The sequence below is a fragment of the Bicyclus anynana genome, chromosome 10 (assembly GCF_947172395.1).
Source record: "Bicyclus anynana chromosome 10, ilBicAnyn1.1, whole genome shotgun sequence".
Taxonomy (NCBI): domain Eukaryota; kingdom Metazoa; phylum Arthropoda; class Insecta; order Lepidoptera; family Nymphalidae; genus Bicyclus; species Bicyclus anynana.
The window spans coordinates 823435-848893 of record NC_069092.1 but is presented as its reverse complement, the minus strand read 5'-3'; the positions used below and the strand labels follow the sequence as shown (position 1 = coordinate 848893).

The 25459-nt window shown below is 38.7% G+C and overlaps 1 protein-coding gene across 2 annotated transcripts; it reads right to left on the bottom strand.

The window, feature by feature from the left end:
* Positions 1 to 843: 843 nt before the first annotated feature.
* Positions 844 to 24676, bottom strand: LOC112047926 (putative transporter svop-1). 2 transcript variants are annotated; one of them, XM_024085234.2, is made up of 12 exons: positions 24560 to 24676; positions 22267 to 22370; positions 20196 to 20357; positions 19502 to 19664; positions 18891 to 19012; positions 16556 to 16782; positions 15691 to 15818; positions 15086 to 15191; positions 14145 to 14332; positions 13084 to 13182; positions 3827 to 3954; positions 844 to 3240 (listed from the first exon to the last, which is right to left on the bottom strand). In XM_024085234.2, the coding sequence occupies exons 2-12, from the start codon at positions 22364 to 22366 to the stop codon at positions 3182 to 3184; spliced, it is 1482 nt and encodes a 493-aa protein (XP_023941002.1). In that variant the 5' UTR covers positions 22367 to 22370; positions 24560 to 24676; the 3' UTR covers positions 844 to 3181. The 2 variants fall into 2 exon arrangements, with proteins under 2 accessions (XP_023941002.1, XP_052739777.1); XM_052883817.1 differs by lacking the exon at positions 24560 to 24676 and adding an exon at positions 23269 to 23398.
* Between the last annotated feature and the right edge of the window lie 783 nt (positions 24677 to 25459).

The following is a 25459-nucleotide window of genomic DNA, read 5'->3' as shown; positions in this document are numbered from 1 at the left end:
ATGTTTAGTATAACTCGCAAGAGCGAGTTTCCAACACACCGCTAACTTCCTCATTCTCTAGTATCTGTTAAACAGAGAGATAGGTAATTTCAAAACTCGCGCTTGCGAGTTATAAAAATATAGTTACACAAAAGCCAAACAGTTCTTCTTGGATTTGGTCCAGGATCAACATTCCCACTTCTCTTAGCAAATTCCCATTCAAACTCACTCGAACCCTGGACCTCCGTCCTCTGATCTAACCACTGGTGTAACAAAGCTTTTTAAATGAATTATTATAATATCATAATTATCATAATCGCTTGTTTTATAATCAGAATACAAGAATAGAGCAATAAACTGGTTGCTAACACAACATTATACGTACTTACAGCTGGTTCAAACTGAAACCTGTCTACTAATTAATTTATGCGTCTCCATGCTGATTAGGCCTAGCGTACGCAGTTCTGTGATCATATATATGTTGTGGTATAATGGTAAAAATAAAATTCAAAAAGTTCAAAATTCCAAATTCATTTATTTCAAGTAGTTAGTTTACAAGCACTTTTGAAACGTCAAGTTTGAGTAGTTGTATAGTCTCTACCACCGGTTCGGAAGGAAGGTTCTGCTACTCTTTTAAAAAAATCAAATAGTTTAACATCTCATGCCCAAAACATCCGAAAAAATTGCAGGACACGAACTACATGATATGCCAACATCCTCAGCAACTTCCCTTAAGGTAATTCAACAGTTTCTCAAGTCGAGCAAAACTAAAGTCGTGGGGGGGGGGCATAATATTATCCTTACATCTATTCCATCCATATTATACTTCGCATCTAACTAATTGGGTAGAATAAAAGTCCATGGTATTAAAATAATAAAATTTTAATTCATTTAAATGTAAATACATTGTAATTTATTTACACATAAATAATTTATTACTCATCCACGAATGTCACTAATCATCTTACAACGAACACTATTTTAAAAATAAATGCTAAAGTGATATTTAAAGAAACAAGATAATTAATCAGGATCGACTATTTAAAGCGGTGTGAACCACCTGCTGCCCTCCTAGCCAAGTGGCAAGTCGATTCTCTTTCTACGATCGCTAACGCTTCGAAAACTAGAAAAATGAATGGGAATGACAGATCTTGATCACGTGACCTGTCGATAGCAAATGTGATTCTTATACATCTTTCTAATTTTTTTTTTGACCTTGACTACAATCTCACCTTATGGTAAGTGATGATGCAGTCTAAGATGGAAGCGGGCTAACTTGTTAGGAGGAGGATGAAAATCAACACCCCTTTCGGTTTCTACACGGCATCGTACCGGAACGCTAAATCGCTTGGCGGTACGTCTTTGCCGGTAGGGTGGTAACTAGCCACGGCCGAAGCCTCCCACCAGCCAGACCTGGACAAATTAAGAAAATCTCAATCTGCCCAGCCGGGGATCGAACCCAGGACCTCCGTCTTGTAAATCCACCGCGCATACCACTGCGCCACGGAGGCCGTCAAAATTTTCGAAGCGTAAGCGATCGTAGAAAGAAAATTGACGTGCTACTTGGCTAAGGGGGCTGGTCTAGTCACTACTTTGGTCTTTATTAACAACCTATTAAAATAAACATCAAATCACTTGAGAAATGTCATAAAGTACCTACTGCATGATTCCACGAAGGGTTGTCAGTAGGCACTGGGTGACATCTGTTACATAGAATCTCAATTACATGTATGTCATTTTGACGGCCGCGTGGCGCAGTGGGTAGTGACCCTGCTTTCTGCATCCACGGCCGTGGGTTCGATTCCCACAACTGGAAAATATTTGTGTGATGAACATGGGTGTTTTCCAGTGTCTGTGTGTATTTATACATTATATAAGTATTTATATGTAGTATATAATTGTATATTAATATTATAATATCAACTATCTTAGCACCCATAACACAAACTACTCTGTATGCTTACTTTGGGGCTAGATAGTGATGTGTATTGTTTAAGTATAGTATAAGTAAGTAACATTAGTCAAAGTTAATGAATTACCCTGCCGCATTTAGGTACTTCCTTTTATTTAGTACTAGCAGACGCCCGCAGTTTCGTCTGCGAGTAAATCAGTGTAAAAGTACATTCATTGTTTTTAATATGATGGGATTTGGCAGCGTTTTCGATGACAGCTCCCAGGAGATTTGACTTCTTCCCTCGTTTCCAACAATTATCAATAAATTAATTATATTAGTATTTCAAACAGTTTAAACATACCTAAAGCCTTAAAAAATATTATCTTCATGAGTACATAAAACTTCTTATTAGTGAATACTAAATGAAAATCTGTCAAAAAGCGTTTTACTATAATATTGTAATTATTGTATTGTTTTATATTCTTCTTCGTTTTGTTTTACTTAGATTTAATTTCTCTAATTCACATAGCTCTGACAATCTTTGACATTTTTTATAATATATGTCTTTTCTAGAAGTTATTTTTCACCAACATCTAAAGAGGTACGTATTTTTGAATGATAACAACAGACAGATACAATGTGTGAAACTGAAGAAGCGTAACGCCAGCCACACACGGTCAAGTATATTGTCTAGTCTGCGGGCAGTGAAAAAGTATTGAAGCCATATCTATTTATACTCATAATAAATCTGTAGAGAGGTCAATTCTGTACATGAAATATATTTCCAAAATATTATCCTGGGGTGATTAGTGATCGATACTGATGCCAAAAATGCAATCAGTAAATATTTCGTCTCTCTGTATGTTCATTATAGAAACAAAAAACTACTTAACGGATTTTAATGAAACTTGGTAAAATTATTCTTCATACTCCTGGGCAGATTATAGTGTACTTTTCATCATGCTGCGATCAATAGGAGCAGAACAGTGAAGGGAAATGTTGGGAAAACGGGAGAAGTTACTCCATTTTTACGACTTATACTACTGTAAGTGCTGGATTAAAGAGGTCTAAGGGAGGACGAAGTCGCGGGCGTCCGCTAGTCCATAATATAATCATTTATTTCGATGTAATGACCGTGTGTCGCTAATGCAATGCAGAAGCAACGGTTACTTGTAAGTGATTTTCAAAAACTAACTTTAACCTAACTTAGTACTCGTATACATATATCTCATACGTATATATTATACTGTTTTTGAGTCAGACGTAGTATATATCACTAAGGATTGGTGATTGTGTGACAGCGGTGTTTCACCCGACTTTGCTCGGCGGTTGGTCTCTTGGTAGCAGAAAACTGAGGCCTGCACAGACTGTAATAAATATTGTTAAGATTAAAATATTTATAAGCACATAAACAAGTAAAAATTTCTTTTGGAAAAGTGCTTTTTTTTAAATCTGAAGAATGATGTTTAAAGGAATATTTTTCGGACAATATCAGGGTTTTAAGTTACAAACGCGCCTTGGTTTGTGTTTTAAGGTCACTAAAAATTTTATTTTTTTCTGACATTTACCATCATCGTCATTATCAACTTATATTCGGCTCACTGCTCGTGGTCAACAGTTATCAGAATATAGGTTGATAATGGTAATGCCGTGATAGCCGTGATAGCCCAGAGGATATGACCTCTGCCTCCAATTCCGGAGGATGTGGATTCGAATCCGGTCCGGAACATGCACCTCTAACTTTTCAGCTATGTGCATTTTAAGAAATTAAATATCACGTGTCTCAAATGGTGAAGGAAAAACATCGTGAGGAAACCTGCGTGTGTGAAGTCTGCCTATCCGCATTGGGCCAGCGTGGTGGACTATTGGCCTAACCCCTCTCATTCTGAGAAGAGACTCGAGCACAGCAGTGTGCAGAATATGGGTTGATAACGACTATATAAAATTGCTCACAGAACAGAAGCGCCGCGAACCCGTAGAAAGTGGCGATGCAGCTTCCGGCCAAGAAGACCCCGGCAGCGTTGGCGCCCGCCACCGAGCCCAGCCGCCCGAACATCATCACCGCGCCCACCGCCGTGCCTCTGCAACACAATATCATCATCATCATTACCACCATCACCACCACCATCATCATCAACATAAGCATCATTATCAGCATCATTATCAACCACTTTGACGGATTATTACAGTGCCAGGCGTGCCTCTTTATTCTTCTTCTTCTTTGCCGTTGCACTCTTGACAGAGTGGTCGTGGTCGTCATTTGGGTGTGGTGGCAAGCCGTCGCCATTCCTCCCGCAGTGTGGCTGTCCTAGAAACTTTCGTGGAGCGATCCATGGAGAGAGGTTTTTACTTGGTCAGTCCCGTGCATTGGTGACCTGCCACGGGCTCTCTTGCACTCTCTGTGCGTGCCTCTTTATTAGGGGAGTTCATACAGAGCGTACCCGGGTGTCGGATATTTGAAACCTCCCGCGCAAACCGCTGCCGCCAAAAGCCGACCGTGGCGCTAACGTCATGAAAAAGAAGATGGCCGCGACACGCAAAAATTAGCCGCGCCGCGCATTGAAAAAGTCGAAGTTTTGAGTGATTACTGGTGAAATTTAAATTGACTTTAGCGAAACTAATTGAACAATCATTCCGGTGTTTTGCACGACGTGGATGTCCGCTGCATCCAGATTCCGGATTGAAAACGAGCGAAGCCGGAGCGCACGACGCCGGGGGCGTTTGAGGTTTGAGGTACAATTCTCTTAATTAATAATTCAAAACCATACATTTTGGTCATTCGGCCGGATTGTACCCGTTGTGATATCAATATATACAGTACATAAACATCACATTAAATTTCACAGTTCAAATCACATATTATATACCTATTTTTTCAATTTGTGTGAACGAACCGACGCCATTGACGATACGCGTGTACGCATTTCAAAATGGCGAAAAATCCTAAATCTGAACAAGATCTTTATAAGTTGCTGCAGCCTCACGTAATAACTAAAGAAATGTGTTTCATGCGACTGCAGTCGTTATTTGACTTAACAAAAAACCTTGATAACGAAGATAATCGTTTTCTGTTCCGCGCAAGGTTCAATGACCTTAATATAGTTAAGTCAAATTACGATGCAGCCGTGCATGAGATATGTGCCTTAAATAAAAAGTTCGATCCAGACTACTTACCTACATATTCGGATATAACGAATTTTGACAGTATTTACTACGCAATACAGGCCGCAGCCGCGACAATAATTGATACTTCGAATAGTAATGAAAGTAAAAAAGAGTGTAATAGATCTAGTGTTAGCACAAAGCCTAGGCTACCTAAGTTAGAAATATATCATTTTGATGGTTCATTGGAGTGTTGGCCTACGTTTCGTGACACTTTCGATTCTTTGATAAATAATAATCCAGAATTGTGTGATATTGAAAAGTTTTATTATTTGCTTTCATCGGTGAGTGGTCCAGCGTTAACCACAGTCAAATCTTTACCGGTATGCGCTGAGAATTATTCTCTAGTGTGGAATGCATTGTACAAGCGGTATGATAATAAACGGGCGCTAGCAACTAATTATTTGGATAAATTATTTACCTTCAAGCAGTTGCAAAGTGAATCGTCTACCGGTTTGAATAATTTCTTACAAACTTTTCAAGAAAATATCAAGGCACTTAAATTATTAAAAATTGCAGATTTATCGGAGTTCATACTATTTTTCATAGCAATAAGGACCCTGGACGCAACTACTAGGCGGGGATATGAACAGTCAATACAACCAAATTTCATTCCCACAGTTAGTGACTTACTTGCATTCGTTGAAAATCAAGTACGTATACTTGAAATGTCAGAGATGAAAGTTTCATCAAAATCGGCTTATCCGACTAAACAGGTTCAAGTCAAGAACAGTCAAGTACCTACTTCTTCGAAGCAAAATTATTTGAATAAATCAAAAACTACTTTATCGTCAGTTGTGTCACCTGGTGATCCTAAAGCCGAGTTCACACAGTCAAAAAATATTAATAGGTCATTTCATTCAAATATTAAAAATCCTAAGGGTGCGTTCACACAGTATAATCCTAAGGAATGTTTATATTGCAAAAAATCGCATTCTATTTATCGGTGTCCTGAATATATCGCACTATCATCGGTTCAACGATTAGATGCAATTAGAAAACTAAGCTTATGCGAAAATTGTTTACGTTCGCATGATTCTGCTGACTGTACCAGTCAAGTCCGGTGCAGCTGCAGTAAAAACCATCATTTTTCTTTACATGGGGCATTTGATTCAAATATTGACATATCAAATAATGCGGTTGCGCTTACGTGTTCGGCTTCTTTAACTGTAATTCTCGGGACTGCCATAGTACATGTTGCGGATCGGTGGGGAAAGTTCCACTCCGTGCGTTGTATTATTGACAGCGGGGCGATGACGGGCTACATCACGCAAGACTTAGCATTGCGATTAGGCTTGGCCCGCCGTAAGTGTCATTTTCAATCGTTAGGGTTAGGTGGCAATACGGTGCAAGATTTCGGGCTAACCACATGCAAAGTCAAACCCATAAATCGAGATAGTCCTCTGATGTCGACTGATGCAGTGATAGTTTCAAAAATTATAGGTGCTTTGCCCACCATACCGTTGCCTGATAAGGTGATAAATAAATTTAAAAACTTATGTCTAGCCGATCCTTGGTTTTATAAACCGGGACCTATCGACATGTTAATAGCCGGTGATTTATTCCCGTATATTTACGATGGCAGGCGGATATTACCAGAAACGAGTGGTATGCCTGTAGCTTTGAATTCGATCTTCGGGTACGTTATAGCGGGTCCAACTGAGTTATCTCAGGATTCAAACCAGTTAGTACCAACTTGCGTTCAACCTGATAGTCAGCAAAGCACCATCAACTTTTGTGGTATTTCAACACATATAGATCACATAATGAGCTCCTTTTGGAACTTGGAAAATATTCCATCTGAGGTTCCTCGAAACCCAGATGATATTTTGGCGGAACAGTTGTTCGCTCAAGAACATAGCCGTGACAGCAGCGGCAGGTATATTGTTAAGTATCCCATGAGACCGGGTTCTGAGCTTGGTGATTCGCGTAAAATTGCTATTCGACGTCTTACTAATTTAGAATCGAAGCTTGAACGTGAAAATAAACTCAAAGTAGAATATCACAAGTTCATGAATGAGTATGAGTCACTCGGGCATATGACTTGTTTAGGGTCTATAGAAAGTGTGGATTCGAAATATATCATCCCACATTTCTGTATAGTGAAGCCTTCGAGCACTACTACATCTCACCGCGTGGTCTTCGATGCTTCCATGCGTACGTCGAATGGACACTCACTCAATTCGATCGTACTACCTGGGCCCAAACTTCAAGCTGATCTTAACCAGCTAATAATTAATTTTAGACTTAAAAGAGTTTCTCTGTCTGCTGATATCTGTAAAATGTACAGACAAATAGACATCGAGCGGAGTCAACGTCCATATCAACATATAGTATGGCGTTATTCTCAAGATCAACCAGTTCAAGTTTATGAGCTCAACACTGTCACTTATGGTGTTGCCAGTAGCCCTTATCTCGCTATAAAAGTATTGCACACTTTAGCTGATGATGAAGCTGAGACTTACCCACAAGCAGCCAATGTACTCAAAACAGCATTCTTCATGGACGACTTTCTGTGGTCGGTAGATTCCGATGAAGAAGCGATTAATTTGCTTGATGAGCTCATTGCTCTGTTAAGACGTGGTGGCTTTCTATTACGAAAGTGGTCTAGCAACTCGTTGCCAGTTCTCAAGCACCTGCCAGATGACCATCGAGAAACACCGCTAGAGTTTGATGACGAAACCAGTTTTTCCATCAAAGTATTAGGTCTGCAGTGGTCACCAGCTTCTGATTCATTTTCCTTTTCGACTGCACCATCCAACCCAGTGGTGACTAAGAGGACAATATTGTCACAGATTGGACGTCAATTCGACCCGCTCGGGTTCGTAGCTCCCTGTGTATTTTATGCCAAGTGCTTGATGCAGCAACTTTGGTCCCAAAACTTGACATGGGATGAAAAGTTGCCGACTGCGCTCGAAGCTCAATGGCGAGCCTATGTCAACGAGCTCCATTTACTATCGAATATTAAGCACGATCGGCATGCGGTTGGCAAAAACTACACGGCGTGTCAAATAGTCGGTTTCTGTGACGCATCTACAAAAGGCTATGCTGCCGTAGTATATTTGCGTACTGAAGGCGCTACTAATAAGGTCAGCCTACTTATGGCAAAATCCAAGGTCGCACCATTAAAGACAGTTTCTATTCCACGTCTAGAGCTTATGGCTGCTCACTTATTGTCAAAGTTGGTCAAATATATAAATGATATTGTCTCAAACAGACTTCAAGTTTCAGAATTACTTTTATTTACGGACTCGTCCGTGGTTTTAAATTGGCTCAACACGCCTAGTCACATACTCAAAATGTTCGTGGCGACTCGTGTTGCTAAAATCACAGATGTAATCCCTAGTTCCTGTTGGAACCATGTGTCAGGCGCTTGTAATCCAGCTGACGTTTGTTCTCGTGGTGCTTTGCCTTCAGCACTACTCGAGATGACAGAATGGCTAAACGGACCTCATTGGCTTTATGATGACAGGTCGACCTGGCCTATAAAGTCAATTGAAGAGTTTCGCGATGACAATCCGCCTGAACTAAAACCGGTAGTCTCTGTGCTAGTTTCAAATACTACAGAGTCACCAGAGTTTAATTTAATATATCAATTAACAGAAAGAATTTCAAGTTTTGCCAAATTAATTAATATTGTGGCGCGGTGTTATTTGTTCATAAATAACCTTAAGTATCGGAAACAACCTGATAAGAGGAAGAGTCTTTCAATTATAGAAACGCGAAAGGCTCATGAGATTCTAATCCGGAGTGTCCAAGCTCAACATTTTGCAGCTGACATAGCTGCTGTGTCCAAGGCTGAGAAATGCAGTGTCTTCCTGCAAAAACTGAATCCTTTTATAGATTCAGACAAACTCCTCAGGGTGGGGGGTAGGTTATCCCAGTCAACCTTACCCTTCAATAAAAAACATCCCTTGCTTCTTCCTAAGAAGTGTAATTTTACAAATTCATTAATTGATTATTATCATAAATTGCATTTGCATGTCGGTCCACGTACACTTCAAAGTATTCTTTGTCAAAAGTACTGGATCATATCAGCTCGCAGAGTTATAAGATCACGTACGACTAAATGCATAGCATGCTTTCGAGTCACACCAACTATTAGGCAACCTATGATGGGTGAATTACCTAAATTTCGCACAGAGAACATTCATGCCTTTCATACAGTAGGCACTGATGTAGGGGGTCCGTTTTACATTAAAGAGTCGACACGAAAGAACGCGCGTATTTCTAAGGCATATCTGTGTCTGTTCGTTTGTTGTGCCACTCGCGCGGTGCATTTAGAAGTAATATCATCTTTAACTACCGAATGTTTCCTGGCGTGCCTAGATCGTTTCACGGGAAAAAGAGGAATTTGTAGGACTTTGATCTCAGACAATGCTACCAATTTTTCATCAGCTAATAGACATCTAACTGAAGTATCAACATTCTTAAAATCCAATCATAAAGAATTGTCAAATGAATTCATTTCACGTAGCATTGAATGGAAAAATAACCCTCCTACAGGGAGTCATTTCGGTGGCATATATGAATCTGCTATTAAAATGGCTAAACTACATTTAAAACGTACAGTTGGAACTCGAGGTTTGACGTTTGAAGAGCTTACTACTGTATTTTCTCGTGTTGAAGCAGTTCTAAATTCTAGACCCTTATGCGCCTTGTCTAGCGATCCAAACGAATTTCAAGTTTTAACGCCTGCACATTTTTTGATCGGTCGTGAGTTACTTTCCGTACCGGAATATGATATTACAGAAGTTTCAAATAATCACTTAAACCGGTGGCAGATAGTTCAACAAATATCACAACAGTTCTGGAAAAAATGGAGGCAGGATTATTTACATATGCTTCAACAGCGTCAAAAATGGTTTACAAAATCTCCAAATATTAAAGTCGGTGATCTTGTTTTGTTAAATTCTGATAATGTGGCACCGCTGCAATGGAGTTTGGCTCGAGTCACAAAACTACATACTGGACCTGACGACATAGTCCGCGTTGTCAGTGTTCGAACAAAAAATTCTGAGTTTACTCGACCTGTAGTTAAGCTTAGTCCTCTACCTTTAGAGCAGGACTCTGCTTAGTATCAAGCATCAACTATTATAATTTAAATTTCATTTCAAATAAAAACAATTTACTTTTAAGCATTATTCAACTTAGTTTATTCAATGTATTTATCTATTTTATCACATATATTATATAATACAGTCCACTACTCTACAATTAATTCAAGTCAAATCTGTTACACAGTTCATACTAATACATAACTTACATATTGGTATCGCAACTGGTGAAATCCTGTCGGATTTCGGTGGGGGGAATGTCGGATATTTGAAACCTCCCGCGCAAACCGCTGCCGCCAAAAGCCGACCGTGGCGCTAACGTCATGAAAAAGAAGATGGCCGCGACACGCAAAAATTAGCCGCGCCGCGCATTGAAAAAGTCGAAGTTTTGAGTGATTACTGGTGAAATTTAAATTGACTTTAGCGAAACTAATTGAACAATCATTCCGGTGTTTTGCACGACGTGGATGTCCGCTGCATCCAGATTCCGGATTGAAAACGAGCGAAGCCGGAGCGCACGACGCCGGGGGCGTTTGAGGTTTGAGGTACAATTCTCTTAATTAATAATTCAAAACCATACACCGGGCTTAATAACAATGTTAAAATCATAATGTTGATAATGATAAAGATAAACGAGCCCAACACTAAATTCTCAAAGCCAGGCTGAGTATTTACACTGAAAATTTCATAAATGACGGAAAAGCCCACGCACCAAGACCAAGGACTCGAACCCTGAACCTCGTGATCCGAAGCCTTATAGGCCAACCACTGGACCAATGAGGCAGTTCTACATAAAGTTATTTATTTTTTTATTACATTGTCTTACAGCTCAAGATCTCGCTCTTCCTTTGCTATAATGCTTTACTATCTTGCTTCTAAATTGACCTTGTATCAGCGATGGCTAGTTAGTTTAAATCTTTATCAATTATCTTAAGGTACTGACCATCATCATAACTGTTTTCACTTACGATAAGTTGGTCTTTCAAGGTAATCTCAGAAACTTCACGAAAAATCCACGAAAGTTTTTGTCGTGACAACGTCAAAAATTCGATGGAGCCGGCGGCACACTCGATAAAAGATGACGTCATGCGTCATTTCCTTGCTCTTGCTTGGTTGCCAGCTTTTTTTACAAGAAATAAAGAATATTCTGGTCTATGAAGATTATTAAACAGTATTTAAGAAAAAACGAACATTTTCTTTTAAAAAATGCAACCATTCCATCAGTATTTTGTTATGACGTTGTCACGTTCAACTGTCGTCAGTAAACCGACTTTACAGACAACCGATTTTTTATAAAATATGGTATTTATTATATGGATAATGAAAAATTTTTTTTTTATTTTTTATTTATTAGCCAACGCCTAGCGGTTTCGGTTCCCGTGAAAATACAGGGATAAAATTGGCCTATGATTACTGTCTCTGACTTTCAAAGTCGGTTCAGTAGATTCAAAGATTACCCCCAACAATATCGCAACCTATACCTCTTTATAACATTAGTATAGAATCCCAAGTACCTAGTAAAAGACTGGCAGAGATAATAAGTAACGAGGAAGGAATTTTCCTATAAAAGATTTTGTAACAATAACGTGAAAAACGTTTTCATTAAGTTTATGATGTTTTGAACAAAGACTACACTCACTATAGATATTATTGGGTATTTTCATAACGATTCATGCTTCATAAGCGCTATCAATAACGTCATAATATTATAATATACGTTGTGTCATAAAAATAGAACGCTAAAGATTACACTAAAGATATTACACTATAAAGTGGAGTTAAGTTAAGGAAGAAGTTGCACATGGCAGCGCATTATACTACTTATTTCTTGCATAGCTTGCTCAGTTAGGTGATGTCCATGTACCATAAAAAATAATATAAAAAATTAAATTCCGACCAGATACTGAAAAATCACGTTCTAAAAATATATGTCGTCTAATAATTAAACAACAAGTACTATTATATTGTATTGTAGGTATTTAGCTTCTGTGGGTAACTTTAAAACCACGATATAAAAGAAATATAAATAAACAAAAAGCGCAGTAAGACCAAGTTCTCTTTTTATGTGTATTGACTTATAAGATAAGAAAGTTGGCAAACATTTGCTCCTCGCCATCAGGAGGGAAACCCCAAATCTGTGCAATAAATTAAATCTCTCACAATGTTTGCAGACTGTATAATATACCCCGCGAATACATATTTGCTTTAGATTATATATTATTATATTCTACAATACAAAAATGAGATAACATAATTATTAATTTCCCACATTTACTCGTGTTTTTCCATTCATAAGTATAAATAATTATATGTACAGAAATTGGGATTTTTTGGAGGCGTTTATTTGAATGTGACGTTGTAGGCTGTTTGACGTAGTTATAATAATCAGGTGATTTAAGTTTCTTGTTTACACTATTGTAGTGTTATTTCGCATCTGTTTTTTAGTCCATAGTTTCGACTACGTGGCTTTAGTCCATAGTTTAGCCTACGTGGCTCTTTTCCTGTCTATCATATCATGAGTCCCATTCGAACAAGAGCATCACTAACCCATTGCGCGGGGCACCCATTTCCCCTTCGCGACTCGTAAAGCTATTTCGGTGACTATGGTTCTTCTGCGATGATACTCCATGCATATGAGATACTCCGAGCATAGCTCGTTCCATCGCCCGCTGTGTGACTCTGAGCCTCCTTGTGAGACCCACAGTTAGCGATCAAGTCTCAGAACGTTCAATTATAACCTTTAGTTTAAAGCTTAGCTATATCTATACTAGTATTATAAAGCTGAAGAGTTTGTTTGTTTGCTTGAACGCGCTAATCTCAGGAACTACTGGTCCGATTCGAAAAATTCTTTCAGTGTTACATAGTCCATTTATCTAGGAAGGCATGACTATATATTATTCCTGTATTCCTACAAGAACGGGAACCACGCGGGTAAAACCGCGCGGCGTCAGCTAGTTATTTATAAAATATTGATCACTAAGGTGTCGTTACCTCAAGCTGGTCGGGAAGAGCTGTACGGTGTAGGCGCACAGCGGCCCGATGCCCAGAGCGGTTATCTGGAGGGCTGACATCGATATGCCTGCCACTATCCTGTAAGTCAAATTAAACCATTTAACCAACAATCATTTACTTAGTCGAGGGTACTACAACGTTGATGAGTTCCTTAATGATAAAGATGCTCGGAGGCCGTTGGATCAGCTTCCACCTTCACACAGGAAGTAAAACTATAACAAATGTAAACAGTTATTGTTATCAATTGTAAATTATAATACTGTAGGTATGACTTTTTCAAAAGAGCAACTGTTGAGTTTCTTGCCGGTATCTTCTCAGCAGAACCTGCCTTCCGAACCGGTGGTAGAATCTTTACAAATACTCGACTGACGTGTTAAAAGTGCTTGTAAACTGAGCCTACTTGAAATAAATGATTTTTGATTTTTTGATTTTGAAACTTCGTTTATCTCAGCTGTAGGTTTAGTTTAGAAGCACTTTTAACTCTTAAGTTTGTTTATTTGTGGCGTAAGACTGCTCGCACAGCAGATTCTGCTAAAAATAAGTAGAGTTGACAAATTCATCTCTTGATAAACATAGTTTAGGACAAACTTGCTTTCGTCATATCAAGAAACGAATTTTAATGAGGCTTAGCTTACTTTTTTTTTTTTATTCTTTACAAGTTAGCCCTTGACTACAATCTCACCTGATGGTAAGTGATGATGCAGTCTAAGATGGAAGCGGGCTAACTTGTTAGGAGGAGGATGAAAATCCACACCCCTTTCGGTTTCTACACGGCATCGTACCGGAACGCTAAATCGCTTGTCGGTACGTCTTTTCCGGTAGGGTGGTAACTAGCCACCGAAGCCTCCCACCAGCCAGACCTGGACAAATTTAGAAAATCTCAGTCTGCCCAGCCGGGGATCGAACCCAGGACCTCCGTCTTGTAAATCCACCGCGCATACCACTGCGCCACGGAGTTCGTCAAACTTTCTTTCTTTTCCTCACAGTACTCCTATAAGAATACGCGGGTAAATCAGAATGTCATGTCAGGTGTCATATACCTGTTGGTGGTGAAGGCGGAGACGAGGCTGCTGGCGCCGACCACAGCGTACATGCCCACCAGCAGCGCCTTCTTGGACAGCGGGCTGAGGCTCAGCAGCAGCACCAGGACGCCGTAGATCACCGACGTCAGCACTGTGATCTGGAAGGTGCTCGACGATATGCTGTCCACGCACGTCGCGTTGGAGGTCTAGGATTCCAAGAAAAATTAAAAAAAATATGAATAATAATCGATATAAATATATAAATAAAAAGTGCTTTTGCCACCAAAAATATTCCTAGCGTCAGTAATAAGTTGGGATGATGGCTAAAGACTTGATGGTTTTACATTGGGAAATGGGACGGGTTCTGATGTGGGACACTACTTGCATTGACACATTGGCTTCGTGACATGTTAGAATTAAGGCCGGGCGCTAAAACCGGTAAATGGCATAAGCATGCTTCATTCTTCCAGAGTTATATATGTATTTTTTCCTTTTTCCGACCTTGGTCTCCACACAACAAGAATTACCATAGTCCGTAGGGTCGCTGTGCCAAAAAAATCTCCTAATTATTCCACTGTGGCCAGTTTTCCGACAGGTGGCAGAAGGGCTGGCTCATTTTTTAACCGACTTCAAAAAAAGGAGGAGGTGTCTCAATTCGACCGTATGAGCAAACTATCATCCGGGCTGTCGAACGTGGAAATACAGCCACTATTCTTGATACTATTTCACGTGGCCATGATTTGTTTTAATTTACCCACCGAAAAAGTCTTTTAAGTTTACACATTACCTACTTGTTGTCAATGTGAAAATATCGGAAAGAAACAATTTCAGGTTCAAACAAATACAAATCAAATAGAATAGAATTTAAACAATGAGCAATATTAAAGGATTAAAGTCTCTGTCTATTATTATTAAAGTCTATATACATAAGTTATTTAAATATGGAAAAAGTTAATTACCTGATTTTCAGGTTCTTTCAATAACATACAAATAGTAGCAGGCTGGTCTCCTTGTGTCATCATCTTGTTTATCGTGTTAGGTGCGAATAAGAACAGTCCGTTTAACCTGAAATAAATCATTGAAATTAAACGGTTTTTAAAAATGTAAATTAACGTTTATTTTTAAAGTACTTTCATCAAAGCTATTTAGCTAGGCTTTATGATAATCTAAGTGATTTTCTACATATTTCAATACTAGCCGACGCCTGCGACTTCGTCCGCGTGTAATTCAGAAAGTAGCTTATATGGCTAAGGAGGAGCAAACACACACACATATACGGGTTTATAATATTAGTGTGATAAACTACGGCAAAGCCCTATAAAAGAAGGCACTATTTTGAAATTACGGAACCCTTGTCACGTGAGTTCAACACATCTCGTTTATTTTTAAAGTATGAAAATATTCTTTCCAGTAGACCTAACATGCAACCCACGGTATAAATAAAGACAAAATGATGAATGAGCAACCTAACCGTCATATCGCTCTCTCTTCTCGATATTTTCGGTTTGATGCTATTGGTCGATTTGGAGATATGTCGTGAGTCGCATGTTAAGCCTGAACTCACAAGGAAAACAAGCCGAACATCAGGAACCCCGTCAGAGCGACCCACTTGGCATGCGGCGGCCGCAGCAGCGCCAGTGCCGACTGCTTCTCCTCATCAGGCTTGTCTTCATCACTCTTCAGTGACGTCACCTGGAGAACGCGACTATATAGTCATGTGGAATCAATTGGTTAGGGTTATTTCAGAAGAGCTTGTAAATTAAGCCTAATGGAAATAAATGAATTTTCACTTTTTATGAAAATACTGAATATTCATCAATATTATTATTATTATCAGGCTTTTTTACTAGTGCCAGGCCTCTTAGAGGGGAATTCCATCCCAACAGACAGGAGAGCGATAGTTACAGATTGCGCCGCTATTGGTCAACAATATGTCTCTCTCGTCTCGAGATGGTGGTGGTGATCTCGTTGGTGCATGTTAGGCGTACTGCTCCTGCATTCTGTAAAGCTACGCTGTGAAATCGTACATTTTCATGACAACTTCGTTATTGGTGAAAAAAATTTCATTTTAACGTTTGCATCCTAAAAACATAATACAAATATGTTTTGTACTTGTACATATGTTTTCTGTGATAGAGTTCTTTGTTTAAGACGTGGTACAGGCGAAAAGTTCGTCGACGAGTGTAAAGGGAATCGCTGTTTTACACCTACCCGTCGATATCCTACCTAATATATTTGCCTGTTACAAGTTTTATTAGAATTTGAAGTTTGTTGCCATGGAATGCCAAAAATAAAATGTCACTAACAACGAGGTTGACATTAGCGATGTCACATCGCTGTAACTTTAGAGAATGCAGGGGCTGGTACCTATACAGTGGCGATATCTAATTTATATGTCTACAGTTTATAGTACAACTCATAATACTTACGCAATAGGTATTTTTAGCGCAGCGGCTGTTGTAAGCGAAGATATGCCGCAGGACTTCCAAAGCTTGTGTCGCGTTGCCCTTCGTCATGAGGAACTTGGGGCTCTCCTTGGTCTGCGTGAGCCACAGCGCCACCAGCAGCAGCGGCGCGGCGTACACCACCGTCAGCACGCGCCAGGGGCGAAGCCCTAGCGCCAGCCAGTTGTACGACAGGACGCCCCATGCGAAAACTACAAAATACATACTTAAGCACAAATGTATGTCATCATCTCCTTTCCCTTATTCCACTTATGTGGGGTCGGCAAAATATGTCAACCTTCTCCATTCGCCTCTATTACTCGTCAACTCATCACCCTTTAACACATGTCCTCTTTTACACACATGTACTCCTTTACATACTAGTCTTCTTTACACAAATGTGTATTATGTATGTGTAAGTTAATTCCTCTATTTCCTGTATTCCAGTACTTATTGTAAACCATGTTTGTCACTAAACAGGCAGGCAAGCAGGCAACTTGAAATCTAGGAAAACCGTGCAAGTTACGCGGGCTGCAGACTTGTGTTTTAACTGTACAGTGTAGGTACAGTTAAAACGTACGTGTGAGACAGAACTATTCAGTTTCAAGTGTAGGTACCTACCTTTTTCTAATTTTGATTAAAAATTCGATTAATTAGAACTGTATAATATTTAAAAAACTGCCCCCCCCCCCCAGCCAAGTGGCACGTCGATTCTCTTTCTACGATCGCTAACGCTTCGAAAACTAGAAAAATGTATGCGAATGACAGACAATCACGTGACCTGTCGATAGCAAATGTCATTCCTATACATTTTTCTAGTTTTCGAAGCGTTATTTTCAATTAATTTAGCGAAGTTTATGGCGCATTTGTTTTTATGGGATAAAACCACCATGCGCCAATGTTCTTGTCAATGCTCTGTATTATCTTCTTGGATCTAAAATAACTACTCGCTTGAAACGTGATCTTTCGATTAAAAAGCCGTCCATCTTAATATTAGCAACCGTCTGCTCCATAAAACAATTAAGCCATATTGAGCGGCTCCTTTTTTAATTATCCTTAATATTTTTGTGCCCATCTATTAATGAACTGCGCATTGGGTGTAATTAAGCAGACAATATTTTGCTAACATTAGTAGAGGGATTTAATTTATTAAATGTCGTTATGGAAACTAACTATTTTATTTTAATACTGTGGGATTACAGGACTAACATTAAGACTATTTTTACTCGAGAAAGATCATTGTCAACCCATATTCGGCTCACTGCTGAGCTCGACTCTCATCTCAGAACGAGAGGGGTTAGGCCAATAGTCCACCACGCTGGCCCAATATGTACTGGCAGACTTCACACACGCAGAGAATTAAGAAGATTCTCTGGTGTGCAGGTTTCCTCACTATGTTTTCCTTCACCGTTTGAGATACGTGATATTTAATTTTTTTAAATGCTCACAACTGAAAAGTTGGAGGTGCCTGCCCAGGACCGGATTCGAACCTACCCCCTCCAGAAGTGGAGGCGGAGGTCATATCCACTGGGCTATCACGGCTCCAAGATTGATGCAGATTTCTAATAGTTAAAGAATTTTCGTTTAAGTATTTGCTCAGACCAATTCTGTAGGACCTGCCTCTCTAGAGGTTATCCCTCTGTCACAACTATTTGATCATTTTCAAACATATTCATACAAACTGCGTCTATATATGTAGAATCGATGTTTCATTGTGTTAAAATTACACGTGTGTATAACAATTTAAAATTAATAGGACACGGGAAATTATTAGTGTTAAAGTATGTTCGATGTGTGTCTTTACCTCGTCCCCCTCAAAAATCGACAGACAATTTTGTTGGTGAATTTGAGTGCGGTACAAGTCCAATAGTAGGTAGTTGGTCTGAGAGTATTTGAGTTAACTTGTAACAAACAAACTAACCCCACTTGTAACACCTAACGCCCCATGACGACCTCCGTGGCGCAGTGGTATGCGCGGTGGATTTACAAAACGGAGGTCCTGGGTTCGATCCCCGGCTGGGCATATTGAGATTTTCTTAATTAGTCCAGGTCTAAGCTGGTGGGAGGCTTCGGCCGTGGCTAGTTACCACCTTACCGGCAAATACGTATCGCCAAGCGATTTAGCGTTCCGGTACGATGCTGTGTAGAAACCGAAAGGAGTGTGGATTTTCATCCTCCTCCTAACATGTTAGCCCGCTTCCATCTTAGACTGCATCATCGCTTACCATCAAGTGAGATTGTAGTCAAGGACTAACTTTTAAAGAATAAAAAAAAATGGTGTTTCGTTCCCCCCACGTTATGATGAACATGAACAACTTACTGGGACACAAGGAAGCGAACAGCATGAGCAGAGCGTTGCATATCAACACCGCGAGGTCTCTCCTCATCCTCGGCACCAGCTCGCCGGCGTACGCGAACCCGAGGGACGAGGGACAGGAGAGACTGGAAAGTGAGTCATCATCATCTGGCTATTTTTACTGCCTACTGCAGGGCTTAGGGAAACGTGGGGCAGGAGAGACTAATGTCCTTGATATATAAACGGATTCAGATGATTTTTTTGTTATACTTTTGGTATTCTAAATACAATTTCAAAAGTTTTTTTGGGAATAAAACCCAAAATTTTTTTTTAAACAAAACATATATTTCGCTAACCATAGAAGTTTTAAGAGTGGAAAATTCTCTGAATATTTATGTCTCCTGCGACGCGTCTATAAAAAGCCAGCATAATCTGTTTAATTTGAAGGTAAATCCTGCTGGAATCTGCTGAGTAGACAGACCGAAATGAACTTTAATAATATTGTTACATAAAAAATCATGTTTTTAGAGTTCCGAAAGTGCGTAGTACCAAAACGTAACCCTTATAATTTCACTCGCGCATATTTTAATGTCTGTCTGCTTTTTTCAGTAGAAATGTTTAAGATTGTTACTTACAACAAGGAACCAAGGAACTTGCACAGAGCGAAACTCAACAGGCTGGGCATGAAGGCGGCTACCAGCGCTATCACTCCCGACACCGCTGTTGAAAACAGAAGTACTGGTTTTCTGCCGAAAGTGTCTGCTGCGCGTCCCCAGAACGGTGCTGTGACTATCACTCCTGGAGTGAAATAAAAGATCATCAACATTTTAAAAAAAAAGTACGAAAGATAAAAAAACACGTTTGTTTAAAAATTGTGCCACTTAGCACTCATCATCATCATCATCATTATCAACATATTCGGCTCACTGCTGAGCTCTAGTCTCTCTCAGAACGAGTGGGGTTAGGCCAATAGTCCACCACGCTGGTCCAATGCGGATTGGCAGACTTCACACATGCAGAGTATTAAGAAAATTCTCGGGTATGCAGGTTTCCTCACGATGTTTTTCCTTCACCGCCTGAGACACGTGACATTTAATTTCTTAAAATGCCCACAACTGAAAAGTTGGAGGTGCATGTCCCGGACCGGATTCGAACCCACACCCTCCGGAATCGGAGGCAGAGGTGCCACTATCTGACACTTAGCACTACTTACCTGATACCTTGACCAAGTCAATACCTACCAAAAATTATATCATACTCGTATCATATTTGGAACACTTGAAAAAGATTCCAGCTCCGCATTGTGCATGTACCAATACAAATACCTACCAATATTAGGTATAGAAGTTATAATTCCTCTCAAGTTATCAGGTATATCCAGATCACAGGCGGCCGCCGGTAGGATGAAGGAGGATCCGATCATTTCCAACATGGCTGCCCCGAGCGTCGTCACCATCAGAGCACAGTGGAAGACCTGATATTTGCCAGCGCCTGCAATAATAAAATAGCAATGACTTGAGTCAGCACTTCACAATGGGTTATCTCGTGAGCATAGTCCAGTGACTTAACTACAGAGAGTCATGATCTAAACAGTAGTCTAACTCCGGACGATTATTCTAGGGCCCCTTCCAATGTAATTGCCATTGGCTTTTGATGGTAGGTACAGTTAGTCACTGAATATAAATACTTTGATAATTTTAATGTAAGTGGTATTTTTAATCACTTGTTTTAAGGTCGAAAATAGCTGTCCTTGAAGTAAATGGCACGTATTGTAAGGAGGTTCATAACTCTAGAAGTCTAGAGCCCTGACCATTTGGGCTGCTGGCACAGAATAGGTACTTGTACAAGGTAGGACTGCTTATGAGGATTCACTTATTTTTATTATTTTGTTAAAATTGGTTGCTAAAAAATGTAATAGAAAAATTGTAAATATCGTTATAAATGCAAAAAAAAGTTATTTATAAATAAATAATAACAGATTTTCAAATAAGTTTATTTTCTATTTCTGTACGTATAAACGATCCTGAAATAAAAATAACAGCAATATGTAATAATACTCCTGTAACATTATTTTCTATACTCCAATTGTTTTAATCTTGTGCTATCATGGGAGAGTTCGGTTGGATTATATTTTACCATCGGATAAGTATCGGAAGGATATTAGACGAATATATTTCATTAATTCCTTCCTTTTACAGAAGCTTGTAAATATTGTTTAAAAAAAATCAAAATTTTTCGAGTGTTTCCCTCATTATAATTTTTAAATGCACAATAATGGCAGGCGTCCACAGATCCGCACCGTACGTATCGGACGCATCGCATCAAACGGATTATTAATTTTACGGTAGATAAAATCCATCCGAGGCCTTGATAGACCAACAGATGTCATCTGCCTTCGATTCGTAGGGTGTAGATTCAAATCCTGTCCGGGGCACCTCCGACTTTTCAGTTATGTGCATTCTGAGATATTAAATATGTCTCAAATTTTGACGGAAACACATCGTGAGGAAACCTGCGTACCTGAGAATTTTCGTTATTTTCTACGTGTGTGAAGTCTACCAATCCGCATTTGGCCAGCTTGGTGGACTACGGCCTAACCCTTCTCATTCTGAAAGGAGACTCGTGAGAACAATACTAAAATCCATTTGATGCGATGCGTCCGATACGTACGATGAGGATTTGTGTACGCCTACCATAAAAGGAAAAGCTATTTAACAATTTCAGTAATCTAAGAATATGTTATTAAAATGTTTTCAGATAGCATGAGTACGGTACCCATGCTATCTGAAAAATAAACCTGTATGACGGTCATAATGCGTACTATTATCTTGAACTGCGGCAAACTTGGAAGAGTGAAACAAACTGTCACCCGCACCATCCTACATGAAACGATGATATTCATATATTTATGCTACTCGTAGAACATCCTACTAATATTATAAACGCGAAAGTTTGTATGGATGTTTGGATGTATGTTTGGATGTTTGTTACTTTTTAATGCCGCTACTACTGAAGCGATTTGGCTAAAATTTGGAATGGAAATGGATTTTACTCTGGATTAACACATAGGCTACTTTTTATCCCAAAAAAATCCATGGTTTCCCGAGATTTGCGAAAACTGATGATTTTAATGATATGAATGTTTGTTACTCTTTCACGCCTCGACTACTTAACCGAATTAGCTGAAATTTGGTATTGAGATATACTATAGCATAGATTAACACATGGGCTACTTTTTATCTCGGAAAAATCCATGGTTCCCGAGGGATTTGTGAAAAACTAAATTCCACGTGTCGAAGTCGCGGGCGTCCGCTACTAAAAAATATATTTTCAAATATCTTTATAAATCACGGTAGCATCTCAATTTCTATTGTATTATAATTATTTAATTAAAGCTTACCGCATAGTTCCAAAGCTCTCTCTAAATCGACTTCCATGTTGATTTCCAACTTTTCCACGGAAATCCGTTGCAGGGGGAAGTCATCTTTTACTTTTTTCATATTTCTGGAAAAATAGTTTATTTCTTAAACACTGTATAGCACACAAACCAGCACTGTTCTTAACTGAAATGAAATATAAATGTAGCAGATTTTCGAGTTTCAAAAACAAACACAAGTAATATATTTAAAGAGCAGCCAAGCGCCACATTTTTTTTTGTTTTTTGCATATATTTAGTACTCGTAAGTATTTAAGAAAATTGTTGAGTTAATTTTCAACAAAGTACTACTTACATAATCCTCATGGTCGTAATATGTGCAAAAAACTTATTAAGTCAAGTTATAAAAAAATCTGTCTTCAGCCAAACATATTTAGCAATTTTAGTAATTCATCATCATTTTTAAAAAAGAAAAGAATGTTTGCCATATTTTTTAATATGACCAATATTCCAATTCCCGTTCAACTAGTCGAGAAAGACTATATGAGGAGTGGGTACGACAAAAGTCTACAGGGCCGGAATCGAACTTCTACCCTTCGGAGATGAGATTACCCTTAGGTTTAAGAAGTTTAGGCCCACCACGCTGCTTAAGTTCGGGTTTGTGGCCTTAGGGTATTTTGGTTATTTTAACGATCGCGATCGACGGCTTAACGTGCTCACCGAGGCACGGGGCTGTAACACCACCAAAATCCCAACTTAGGGCTGAGCACTAAGGTTAGCGGAAGCTGGAAGAGCATTCCATAATTTCTCAGTCCGAATTAGCCCCTTCTTTCTACGATCGCAAACGCTTCGAAAACTAGAAAAATGTATGGAGAGAATCGACGTGCCACTTCGCTACAGGGGCTGAAACGAAAAGCCAAAACGCTTCTTACGAGTCCAAAAAACATTAACTACGTATGGACGCAAAGCACTGCGATGCTTGATATTTCTATGGTAAAACGATGAAGGAACTAAGGAATTACCTACCTTAGGTGCTGAGGTATCTCAACCAAATTAAGGCTTAGATAGTGTATTTTCTTTCGCGCCCTAAACATTTTTTAAACCACTTTAGAAATTACTGAGTTCCTTATAGATTTTTAAAATTCACCAATTGTAATTTTTTAATCTATATGTTAACGCGGTAAAATCAGTGAGATGTTTAAAGACAGTTTAATAACGCTAATATGGGTGTTTTCAAAATAAACCAATTAAGAACAATTACTTTAAATCGTTAAATCAAGTATACAAATAAAATCATTAATTAGATAATTGATTAAGTAGACTAGTATTAGTAATAGAGTAAGTAGTGGAATAGTAGGTAAAATTAGCGTAAAAAATTCACTTTAACGAGGTATAAAAGACGTCAATCCTGACTATTACGACAGCAATGCTTCTTATGAATTTCTGGCTATAGTATCTAAGAGTTTTGCATTTATGGCTCTGGATTAATGGCAAGTGAGAAATCATAAGCCTTGACTAATATACAGGGTGATTCGGTCTTTAGTGCGGATATTGTTTTTCGTGGTTCTGTATCATTAATAGAATATAAATCTACAAACAGTTCGATACATTTTATGTAAATTTTTTTTTTAATTTATGTCTCTAAAATAACAAAATAATGTACATATTATTACTAAACAAGATATATTCAGCTTAAAAGTGATCTGGTGACGTCCTTTAGGTATCAAACGAAAATAAAATAAACGCACAATAGGGTGACCCTAAAATTCTGTTCAAAAGTAAATAACTTTAGCTAACGATAATTTTGTTATTTTTGAGTTAAAAAAAAAAGAAAAAATACGTGATCATTAAATTTTGTTTATGTACAAAATATAAAAATATCCGCACTAAAAAAATTTTCTTCCTGTATAAAGCTATAGAGTTTGTTTGTTTGTTTGGTTGAACGTGCTAATCTCGGGAACTGCTGGTCTGATTTAAAAAATCTTTCAGTGTTATATATGATATATAACACTATCATTTATCGAGGAAGGCTATAGGCTATATATTATCCCCGTATTCCTACGGGATCCCGTATTCACTCGGGTAAAACCGCGTTGCGTTAGCTAGTATGTTATATACGAGTAGGTATAAATTTTGGCTATTCTACGAGTGAATATAAATTCTGATTGGAAAATGTTCTGGTTTTATAATTTTAGAGATTGGTTTTTCAATGGTCGGTAAGTATTTTTTCTGAAAAACACACGATTTTCCAAAAAAACCCAAAGTTCTATCAGCCTAGTACAATAACTTTATTTAAAAAGAAATTAAAAAAACTTACTGATTACAAGGTCCTACTGTTAATTTGATGTTTTTAGACCAAGCAGAAGGGCTTGTCGTGTATTAGTGCGAATATATTACGACTCACTCTCGTGGGACAAGTGACCACTAAGTAAACAATAATAAATAAAATGTCTCATCGGACCACCAATACAATAGTCTCCTTTCTTGAGGCCATGACACTATTTGCGCTATCTCTATGTAAATATACTAAAAGTGAATTCAGTGTGTGTCTGTATACAGCTTTTTTTTTAACAGATAGTCAACATTTTGTGATTATTTATTCCATTCCATTCCATTAGATGAAAATATTAAAAATATATTTATTTGGTAAAATATCACTATATGTTTTACTAGCTGGCGCCGCGCGGTTTCACCCGCGTGGTTCCCGTTCCCGTAGGAATACAGGGATAATTTATAGCCTTTCTCGATAAATGGGCTATCTAACACTGAAAGAATTTTTCAAATCGATCCAGTAGCTCCTGAGTTCAATCAAACAAACAAACATACTCTTCAGCTTTATAATATTAGTATAGATTTTTAAGCACTTCAACGCTTGGATATACTTCTTTGCAATGACCTTAGCACAGCCCAAGTTTCTACCGAATCGAAGTCTTTCTCATAGTCCACAAACGCTATGAAAAGTAGCTGGTTATACTCTTGAGTCTTCTGTATAACCTGCCGCAATGTATGCATATGGTCTATGGTTCGTTATTACCCATATTTGGCTTGAGTCTCCTCTCAGGATGAGACGGTTTAGGCATTAGTCCATCATATTAGGCCGAATGCGGATTGGCAGACTTCACACACGCAGAGAATTGAGAAAATTCTCTGGTATGCAGGATTCCTCACGATGTTTTCCTTCACGATTTGAGACATTTAAAGACGTGATATTTAACTT

Coding starts and splice junctions, on each gene's coding strand:
- LOC112047926 (XM_052883817.1), bottom strand. CDS start 23,336: ATGTTTAGGGCGCGAAAGAAAATACACTATCTAAGCCTTAATTTGGTT. Junction 20,358..22,266: donor GAGAGCTTTGGAACTATGCG/GTAAGCTTTAAT, acceptor TTATTATTGCAG/GCGCTGGCAAATATCAGGTC. Junction 13,183..14,144: donor TCCGCCTTCACCACCAACAG/GTATATGACACC, acceptor TTTGACTTACAG/GATAGTGGCAGGCATATCGA.